This window comes from Taurulus bubalis, assembly GCF_910589615.1.
Source record: "Taurulus bubalis genome assembly, chromosome: 15".
Taxonomy (NCBI): Eukaryota; Metazoa; Chordata; class Actinopteri; order Perciformes; family Cottidae; genus Taurulus; species Taurulus bubalis.
Window position 1 is genome coordinate 7,956,347 of NC_136603.1, and position 11,392 is coordinate 7,967,738.

The 11,392-nt window shown below is 39.1% G+C and overlaps 1 protein-coding gene across 1 annotated transcript; it reads right to left on the reverse strand.

The window, feature by feature from the left end:
* Positions 1–3,713: 3,713 nt before the first annotated feature.
* spopla (speckle type BTB/POZ protein like a) lies at positions 3,714–11,098 on the reverse strand (the record flags this gene model as incomplete). Its single annotated transcript, XM_079230645.1, is given in 10 exon segments — positions 3,714–5,205; positions 5,854–6,057; positions 6,059–6,089; positions 7,662–7,788; positions 7,929–7,984; positions 8,462–8,639; positions 9,734–9,861; positions 10,012–10,163; positions 10,471–10,592; positions 11,021–11,098. Coding segments are annotated over 10 exon segments (1,221 nt in total). The 3' UTR covers positions 3,714–5,060.
* Between the last annotated feature and the right edge of the window lie 294 nt (positions 11,099–11,392).

Here is an 11,392-nt window from a genome sequence, read left to right on the forward strand (position 1 = left end):
CATCTACCTTCTGTCTAATCTTCAAATAATGTAAATGTCAACCTCTAAGCTCCTTGTCCCGCAGCACCTAAGTACCTGAAACATGTTGCAGGAAGTGTCATTTATTATGGGACACACTCTGGAAGGATTTGATGCATTGATAAAACAAAAGAAACAAAAATAAATGTATATATCGTACAGATCTAACACTTGAGATAGTTAGGTGTCCAGGGACTTGGTTTTAGGGGTTGACTTGGGATTCAGAGCTAGCTACCAACCCTGTGTGACTCCTCCCCTTCACAGCGGCACATGTTCTCCGTAAACCACTGGTGTAATTAGCATGTTGTCCAGATGTTTTGTTCAAGGCTAGGCAAGGAGCCTCCCCGTTGGAGTGCAGAGCTGGCTTCTGTGCCAGTGCTACATCAACGCCAACATTGTCAAACAATATCCTCACCTCATTTAATGGGATGAAATAGAAATAGAAAATTAAATTAGATATTTCACATTTGAAACATTGCTCCATTTTGACTGATCGGTTCATTGCCTTTAATGTAGACCTAATATCCATTTGTACGTGTTAACAGAACACAGAGAGGACAGAGTCTATTGTTCCAGCTTGATCAATTGGTATTTCTTCAAGTAGTTCTGAATAATTCATATGGATTTACAACCTATATCTATATCTTTATCTCTTTATCTTCATAAGGACTGGATTAGTGAATTGATTGATTATGTGCCCAATACCCATGATAAAATGAATTGATCCCGCACAGAGGGCATAATCATAAATCCTTACACATACATACATTAATATATATATATATATATATATATATATATATGTCTCCATCCATGTATAACCTGGCTGCTGCCTTGTGTACTCCTTAAGATGTGTTGGTTTTCTGCTGCGATCATCAAAAGGCATGTGTATGCTAAACTGGTCTGAAATCCAACATCTGTGTTTGCAGGATGCACTTTAAGGCATCAGTCTGCCGAGTGGATTAATGTGTCAGGAGGGGGGGAGCGATAATTGCAGGACAGGTGGATTTAGCGAGTCTGGCAGACAATTATCAGCACTTTGTCATGGTCCTGCCACCAGCCCTGACATTACCTGTCTTTAATAGGCTTTAATTAGCCTGGGAAATTTCATTTACCCAAGACCAAGAGTGGAGAAAACCAAAAGCAAAAAAAAAAGAAGGTGAAAACACAAAATCCGTCTGGAGTTTTAATGAGAAGTGGGAGCTACATTTAAAAATGTCATACATTTCCCAATTGTACAGCGGGCTTAAGTTGATTGACTTTTGTGTACAAGTGGGTACCATCCAGTCTTGTAAATGATGAAATGTGCTTTGACTTAGCAAATGGTTCAAACAGTTTCTGTTGAAAACCATCAACACAGGAACATTTCTTTAATGGTGTATATCCAGGGTTTTTAGACTAGGGCATGTGCCACTGACTAATCACACGGCGGTTATTTCTGTCAATGTTCCTTTATTTGCTGTATCTCACGTCTTTCCCCGTCAGCTGTAAATGATCCTGTCACATTCTACACATGAGGAGAGGTGTATGATAAGGATGTAACTAAATCAGAGTTGATCTATGTCGATGTTTTGGTTCTACTCCTTTGTGAAAATGATGTGTATTAACGTGTATTAACTCTAAAACTAAACCTGTTTATTTATGGCTTCAGAGTAAACAATGTCAATTTATTCTAAGTTTTCCAGAGAAATATATCAATAAGTATATTGTTCCTTACTTTTGGTGTGTGTTAAGCAATATCATGTAGATTTATGTCATATTAATTGCTTGTAGTTATAGATTGCTTTGATTTCCATTTTTGTAATCCTTGCAGATTGTGTCTATTTTGATTTCCTGCTTGCTTAAATCTTGTTTTAGCAGTTTCCCCTGTAAAATAAGAAGAACAAAAAAGAGCATTGCTGTGTGCATAGTGTAAGTACAAATGTTCATTTGGGAATAATTGATTTCATAGGGGGAGGTTTATTTTGTTGAAATGAAATTGTAAAGATCAATTTAGGTTTGTATGGCATTAAACCTCATTTGAACTTGGCTCACAGCACGTTGTCACACCGAGTCAGCTCCAGTCTGTCGGCGCTCACGGTTGTCTCGTTTCATTCCTACAAGGACTTCTCAACAGGATAAACACACCATTCTAAGAGGTACATTTCAGTGTAGCTTTTTAATGGGCAATAAATCTGTGTCCACGGGCGTGGATGATACCAGAGGTACACCTCAGGGAGCACATCCATTTTGCTGTGGCCATCAGTGACAGGGGTCTTTTCATCACTTCCATTACTCTTATCTGATCAGGGTGAAAGGCACCGACTCCTTAGGCATCGAGTCACAGCAGCTTTTCCTGCTGCACGCATCCAGATCCTAAAACTAAGGAATGTTAACGTATATATTTCACGGGGTTCAGTTTAACACGCAAATAAAAAAAAATACTTTAAATGTGTTAGCTGCCCATGTTGACAATTCACCCCTATAATAAAAAATGAAAAGATATTCTCATAATTTACGAAGAGGAAAATCTGCATTTACCTCTTGAAAAATATCCATTGTAACCAATAATACTGTGTCAAGTCACATACATATTTTAGTGCTGCAGGGTTACAATTTACTATTTAAAATTCATCAGCGGTAAATATCAGGTTTTGCTGCGTCTCCGGACTGACAGTCATCAAGAAGAGAACATTTATTGGAATGGCAATAATGCTTATTATGTTTCAACAGACTGGAACACACAAACAAGACATGTTGCATTTGAAGATGTCAATGACTCATTCTGCTAAAGCTCACAGTCCATGAATGATTCCTCCAGCTAAAGATCACATGTTCACAGGAACTTTGACAAGTTTCTGACTCTTTGCTGGGTTTGTCAAAATGCATTCTGGGAAACAACGGAAACGTACTTATGAGGACGAGTCTGGGGAAAGACATTCGTTAGAAGTATCTTAAGAGTTAATTGCAAAACACCTCCTGGGATGCATTGAGATTTCATAGATTACTCTGACTTGTTTATGGCGGCAGTGGTTGTGTCCATGGGCTGTCTGCTGCAGCTTCACATTATTTGGACTCACGACACACATAAAAATGGACATTGTCATTGTCTACTGCCTTTTTTAACAATCTCATTTCCTACGATGCAAATGACACATTTTCAATTGTGACAATGCCACTGCGGGCAGCTTGTCTTTCAAGTGGAACAGCTAGTGGAGGAAAGCGAGAGAGGACGATAAAAGGTTGGAAAGGCGTCCTAAAGCATCGATGGTATCGGGTCTTTTTCTAGGATCTGTGCTGAGAGGGGCGGGCGAGGAACAGCGAGCTGCTGATGAAGAAGTCTCTGTTCCAGCGGGAAGGAGCAGCCTCGTGTTCACTTTAATTAGAGCGTGTGCCGAGCATTCACACATAAAACAAGAGGAAGAAATGCTTTCATGTGGCGTAAAAGGTTCGACATTAAACATGTTACTATGCACCAGTTGAAGAACATTTTCTTTTGATTATCACAGTGTTATTTTCTAATCTTATAATTAAAAGAAAAGCAGTGGAGACAGAAAAAAAAAGGAAAAAAAGCGATCACCTCCGCTTGACACTCATCCATAAACATGACCATTAAAAAGAAACCGTATGGATTATAATCACCCTCCCTTCAACTGACAGGTCTTGTCACATTGATTTAAACAACAAAAAAACCTGGGCTTCTTCAGACTGCTGGAAAATGGTTTAATGGGTTAATGCAGGCATTCTTGCAGACCACAACTTTGTCTTTTCTGCTTCCAAACAAAAGAAGTTTCAACATCTCAACATGACTCTGAATGATGAGTAATATCATGTAAAAACGATGCTACTCTTTTAATTTACAAAATCCTCTGAAGTGTCGGTCACACCACACTACATACGAGACGGACTGAATAAACATGACAACCCCCCCATTCAAACACAGAATAACATTGCCAGTAGAAGTGATGCTCAGCATCCTACAAATGTCCAAGCATGTTAGAGGATTTGTTTTGCACAGACTCAATTCATGTCATCCTGCACAAATGTCAGATAATTGCAGAAAATAAATTGTTAAAAACAAAATTGATACTTGGACACTTTCTTTTGACAATAACATGACCATGCATTAGTCTCTCCACTTTTAGTTACCACAGTATATTGAGAATATATAATATTTGCAAGTTGGCAATACTAAAGACAGAAATTCTCAATTTAATCTAGAACAGTTCACAGACGTATGATCTGGAATATGCCATTCAAATGGGAGACTGAGTAAATACTTCCAATGTTTTAATATAGTAGGGCCAAAGTATAGACATTTTTCCGTCTTAAGTGTGTTATAAGGATTGACACTGGGTCTTCAAAAATGGCAGATTACAATTTCCCCCCCACAAATATGCAATAGAACAGACTTTCTTGTACACTGGTCTTCTGAAGATGGTTCAACTGTCATTTACATAGAAATGGTGCCATCAATATGGGGCATACACATATTTTAAAAAGTGTAAAGAACTGACCTTGCACTGAAAGTGTTCATGCTTTTTAATGTCTAGTCACAAAACGGGCTAAACATTACAAATATATAATATTTCCCATTTAGTTAAACCTTTGTTACGTTCCTATAGAACTCCATATCAAAATGACTATTCATGGGAACTAGTGCAACCTGGAGGAGGCCTGGTCTTTGTGACAAGGCAGGCACAGAGTAAAATAGACAAAGTACTCTGGAGCAGCTCCGGAGCAATGGCAGATATATATTAAGGCCATTTTTAAAATTACAGGAAAAAAAACAGTAGCAGACAGCTTGACTTGCTACCCGGGCTGAACAGAATCCAGTTGGGGCAGCAAAGCAAGCAAGCGACACCAATTTTACCATTTTTCTTTCCAAATCCTTTGATGTCCACGTGCCAGCCTCCCCAAATCCGTGGCCAGAAAGCTCCACTCTTCTTTATTCAAGTGTGTTCAGTTTTGGTGGAAATAAAGAGTGGTATCCTCACTAGTCCTTCCTTTGTAAACCCATGCTTCACACCTCCAGTAAAGTCCTGGGGCACACAGTCAGGCAGTCAGGACTGTTTTAGACGCTTCCTGGGAAGACCAAAGGGTGGGCACTGTGCTGAAGCCAGGGCACGAAAGGCCTCGGCTACCAAGTGAGGATGGGATTGGATCATTGACTTCCAGCCTGCAGTCTCCATTATGTCTGTAGCATGACTGTAAGCACAGGCAAAATGAAGTTAACACTAAGACAACGTGAAAATGTGCACATTAAAAATCAATAAACATAAATGAGATCGTAATGACACAGCAAATAAGGGGCACTTGATTTGGGAGTTGCATGGCAAACTTAAAAAAAGGGCCATTAGTGCTTTCTGTGCATACGTTTGAATTAATGTAGAATTAGAACGTGTTGAATACAACAAAGTTCAACATTTCAAGGTGTCCTCTAAAAACACACTATATCATCTGAAATAAATCCTATAGCGACCACCTTCCTTCTTTTTTTAATAAATTCTACAAATATTCCATTTCCAGGGTTTATCCAGGTATGAGTCTATTAATAACTTGGATACAAAGATATGGAGCTTCAAACTGAAAAGGCAAATAGCACTCTATCTGCCTGGGCTAAAACAATGAATTCCAATGCATCTGGTTGGGGGACGAGATAAGAGGGTGTTATTAATCTTGTGTCACATATATCAGCTAATTACATACTTGCTATTCCAGTTCTTTCCATCTTTACAGCCCAGCTGTCTCAGGACACTGCACCTATGGCAAGGAGATAAAAAGGTAAGCATTCAGGGCTGGTAAACAGAAATGGCAGCAGGAATTTATCACTGGAGGTTTTTTTGCAATACTTGCCTGTTGATAAAATCTATGGCTTGTGCTTTGAGCTGCTCGGCACTGTGCAAGTCTGCTAGGATGAGGGTGTCGGCCACATTCTCCACTGAAAGGCTGTTGCACAAGGCCTCTTCACACATGACCTTTAAACGCTCCAGAGCGTACTGGGATGGGGGGAGGGATGGAGGGGCAGACAAAAAGCTTTCGTTATACCCTGGATGCAAAGTGGATGCCCATGATTTGAGGTTCCGTCTCAACTATTCTGAACACACATTAAAGCTACAGCTGCAATCAGTTCAATTATCAAGTCAATGTTACAACTCTACTCGGAAGAAAATATAAACTGCAATCTTAAAAAAAAAACAGGAATGGCCCAATTTCACCACATGGTCTCTCATATATATATATATATTTATATATATATATATGGTTTACAATTCAGTAAACGCCAATACATCAAATTCAAAGCACTATATTGATAACTAACCCTGCAACTTTTATTTTTTATGTTGCTTTTTCTACTTTTATTTTTGACTGTTTTCTTAACTGTTTTTAAATCTGCATTATGTTTTTGATGCTTTTAATGGTTTTATGTGAAGCACTTTGAATCGCCTTGTTGTTGAAATGTGCTATACAAATAAACTTGCCTTGCCTTGCCTAAAATAGGGGAACTCATCTGTGAACCGATGAGAGAAAATGATATTGTCTGGAAAGGATTTGGGAGATCATAGGGAGCTTCATGTTACAGTCCCAAGAAATATTGCTTTGCATAAGCAATATTTGAAATGCAAAATGTGTACATCTAGTGGCAACATGAAAATCCAAACAGGGACTGAACAGCAATTCACGGCGTGGTTTCATAAGCGACGTCGTACTGTGCCATCTTCTGTTGCAACGTTATAACAAAACACTGCATTGAGTGAAGGGTTTTCTCCTGTCATAAAGTAGGTTTCCATACTGCCAAGAATGTCATCGCTTTCAGTAACATGATGTTACCAATGGACGATGGAAATTTCCATTATTGATGCAGGCCGACAGAAACCACATCACTTATTACGTCCTCAATCATTTCTGTTAACTTGAATCAGCACTTACTTGACAGTCTCCACAGATGCTGAATTACAAGCCTCACAAACAGTGTTGAAGAGCGACTGTGCTGTATTGGATTCTACATTTTTCACACCCTGTACCATCATGCTCTAAGCTGGCTGCGGACTGAAGCAGACTATATTTTATAATAGGTTATCAATACTGAAATTATGTCAGATAAGATGGAGCCTAAACAGCGGTGTAATTACACAACTGACCACATCACCCTTTTAGCCTCATTGACTTGCATACAATGCTGGCCTCTCAACTCATTGGAGGCTCCAAACATGCCAATGAGAACCATTGGTATGACCACATCACATCTGATTGTCAGCATCACTGTTTCTGTGTTTTAGTTACCTGATGAACATAATACCTTGTGGTGATACGCAAGTCTTAAAACTGCCAAAAAAATTAAATATAAGAGTGCAATGTTTGTGTAAAATACAAACACATGATGCTAAACAGTGAGAAAAGAAAAAGCTCGCTGTTTATTTGTTAAAATCAGAGTTGTGTGCAAAGACAATTTCAGGATAGGCTGGTTGGCTGGAGCTCAACACAGGATTTATCAGGTAACAATATTTGCTTTGCTTTGACCACACAAACTGAAGCAATGCGTAAAATTGAAGAAAAATGATTGGCCAAACCAAGCAAAAATAAAAGGAAGCTTTTCCTCCGCCATCGAAAAGAAGTGGAAGGCAGATGCTTGTAAAAATATTAGCAAAAGTTTTAATTACTACTTACTTTATCTGCAGCTGCCAGCAAATTGTCTGCCATCTTCTCCAGGTTCGGGGCTTTTCCTGTATAAATGAAGCCCATCATTTCCTTAAAGACATCTGGGTCTACATCACTGATGTCAACACGGTTCTGCAAGAGAAGAGAAGACAAGACAAGAGGTTTCTGTACGACTCATTTCAACTTGTGTAGCATTGTGTCGCGGTAGTTCTAGTTTAAGGAAAGAGTAACACAACTCATAACAACACACAGTTCTAACTAGTTATTCTTACCTTTTTACTCTCCTCCATTTCATGTTCAAACATGGCATTAAAGACTGGTGACCTCGCTGTCAAAGAAATAAATAGAACAGTTATAAATATAGCGAGGAGTCAACATCGTATTAAGCATGTTAGCACACCAAATCAACAGTTTTGAACTCTGACAGTCTTAACATCTTGCTAAATCCACACAGCTCCACTTTGTCAGCATTTCTCTCTGACCAGTGCAGCTGTCACTATGTCCAATGGAGACAAGCTGGAGAAAGAGTCAGCGTCTCCTTCTCTTGGATTCTACAGTCATCTGGGTCAAGAAGGGTCACGCAGAGGTAGTGGGGATTAGAGCCCACTGCCACTGCACCACTGCATACTTGGGCCGATACAAATCAAGTCAGGAATACAGGCCCACAGTAGCCTTTTGAGGCACTTCCAGCTCTCCACAAGAGGCCATTGAGAAGGGACATGGGCTTGTCTTGCTATGGCCATTTTGAGGGCTTCTCTACTGGTTGCTACTTGCTAAAGTGTTGAGTGGCTGGGGACGGTCTTACCTGCAAGGATGGATTTGTGGGCTTTGAACTCCTGCCCTCCCACGTAGAGACTGCAGTCTGTGAAGCGTGAACACTCCCACAGGTTCCCCAGGTCATCAGACAGCTGACACTCTGGTACCTTCAGCATGTTCATGTTGGACTGGCCCGAAATGTTAACCGAGTCCTGGACAACGCTCACCTGAACACGAGAAACATCACTGAGAGGACTACAGGCTGAAGCAGTCTCAACAAAGCTAAACATTCCGACAAATCCAACAGCAAATGTGTTTTATTGCATTGGAGAACTGCCTAATTTATATTTAATTTGCTCCATTTTGAGCACATTTTCAAGATTGAGGATGCTACAATGGGAGGGACTCTGAACACTTGAAACTCAAATTAATTAACTTTGCTGAAACACCTAATTGCTGAGGAAAGGCATTTTGTCTTTAATTTGTAAGCAATTTGTTTATCAAAGTGGCAATCTCCCTGATATTGTTGAATCTCTGCAAGTGCTGTTTGGCACACTGTCTGGTCCTGGCAGTATTTGGCCAAATGCATTTACATCAAAATCCATTGACACTTCATTTAACTTGTCCATTGAAAGAACATATTAGGAGACGTTCATTCTTCTTGACAAACTGAATTCAATTATTTTGAAAAACAAGTAAGGTGGAGGAAGCATTTCACTTCCTCAGAGCGTAATGTCATTTGAAGCAAATGCCAACAGTATGTTTGTAGATAAATGGCACAACAGCTTACACTCAGGGGTGAACTGGTCATAACAATGACTGAATGAAGAGACTTAAGCCTTAATTTAAATAAGGTTACACTAGGGGTATACTGTTTCAATCAAACAGTGATGTGATTTGGATGCTTTCGTTGAAGAAACAATGCAATTATTCAGTCATTTTGAATGCCACATCAAACACAACAGAACCCCTTTAACATGGCTCCGGTATGCAATGATGGAAAATCAGGAAAACCTGAAATATAATTCAGAATTGAGAGGTGGCTATGTTCCGAGGACAGATTTGGATTATGGATGAGAAGGGGAATGTGTGCCAGCCCAATCGATACTCTTTCAGAAGGATTCACCAAGACAGTAAAATATATCTTCTCCCATCAAATAAAAGTGTTGCTGAATACGCCATTATACACCATCATTGCAAGTAGAAATGGGGAAAGTGTGGCGACATCATTTGCTATTTTGGTCAAATTGCAGCATACATAGACAGAAAGGCTACACCCTTTATTAATTGAAGAATAAAAAGAAAGCAAAAATAGAATTACCTCACAGAACAGAGTGAGCTTGTCATCTGGTAAGAGTCCATTGGCTTCATCAAGGAGGAAATCTCTCCTTATGAATTTTTTGAAGCCCCAGTCTTTGCCTTGGACAAATCTATATGCTCTTTGGCTTTCTGTGACAAGAGAAAAATAGAATGATGCAGTCTTGATAATGTCTTTCTTTTGCTTGAACATTTTTAGAAATAAATATAAGTGTTGGGGTAAAAGGAATAGTAAATATTCAGTAAAACAGAGGTGGCGAGGTTCTGACCCCTTTTACTCACCCATCGCTTTTGTTTCTTCTCTTTTAGCGTTCAACAAAGAAAACTTGAACTTTGCTCTGACTTCACTTTTTGGACAACTAACAAGAAGTAAATACAATGAAAGATAATCTTTGCTTTCATCATCAAGTCCCTTTGGATTGACTCGCAGACACCTGGCAAGAAAAAGAAAAGAGAACACCGCAGATCAGCAACAGCACAAACTAGAATGAAGACAGGCATAACTGCTTTTATCACTTTTGTGATAACACAAGACTTTGATGAGCCTTTAGGGGTGATTCTCTCTTCCTTTGAGAGACTGTAATTATCACTTGTGTACAGAGTTCCCACAGTACAATACAAACATGCAGACTTTTCAATAACAGTCGCACTAATAAAAGGAGATGAAACTGGAGGAGATAAAATGGGATAGATAGATTAATGCAAAAAGCTCAAGACATTTGTAAGCATGAATGTACTAACCATTTCATCTTGTCATTAGGGCCAGAGGAGAAGGTTGAGCTCTTCAAAACCTCCCCCATTTCTTCTCTGCAAAAACTAAAGTTGTTTATGGTCCACATGTATGAAAACTTCACAACTTTGACCTAGGAAGGAAAGAATATGCAGAACGTTAGGCTTTTTATCCATTTTTGAAATACAGTCAACAACTTAGAGGGGGCTGGCCACTCTAAATTACAGTAATTTGAATTAAATAGCATCTTCACACATTATTAATGATGGCGGAATTCCATTTGTCTGCTTTTGTTTAAGGGTCCTAGTATTGTTCATGTTGGAACTGAGCCCTTGTTAAAGTTATTATTCACACCTGTGCCTGATCAAGTCAAACAGGTCTAATTACCTGCTGCAAAAAAATACTCATAAACATAAAAGAGGGAAACATAAAAAGCTGGTAATGAAATATCAGTAGCGTGATATGACTTGAAACTATTTAATAAGCCATGTAAACCATGATCAACTCTATCACTTTTGTGTATAGAACATGATTCGATGAGTTTAGTTCATATGTCCATACCTGTGTGTAACACCAGCTCTCTGCCACAGGTCCACTTGACATCTCCCCAGGAGGAGGAGGGGTGGGAACCCGTGACATCACTGGCTTCTGAGTACCACTCACGTTCGTCCTTTAAGCACTAATCATTCATAGGAAACAAAATGTTACATTTATTCTGCAGAAATTAGTAGCATAAAATACACATAGGGAATTCATTCCCCAAATAAATTACATGGTCAGAAAAAGCCCGACAGAAAAAAATATTATTTATAACCTTCACATGATTTGAATCTGCTGGCATTCTTACTACTATTAATTGTGATGGAGAAAAAAAAAGTCTGCATTCTCACTGTATCCTGAAATATTGTACTTTGGTGAAACCTGAGACCAACG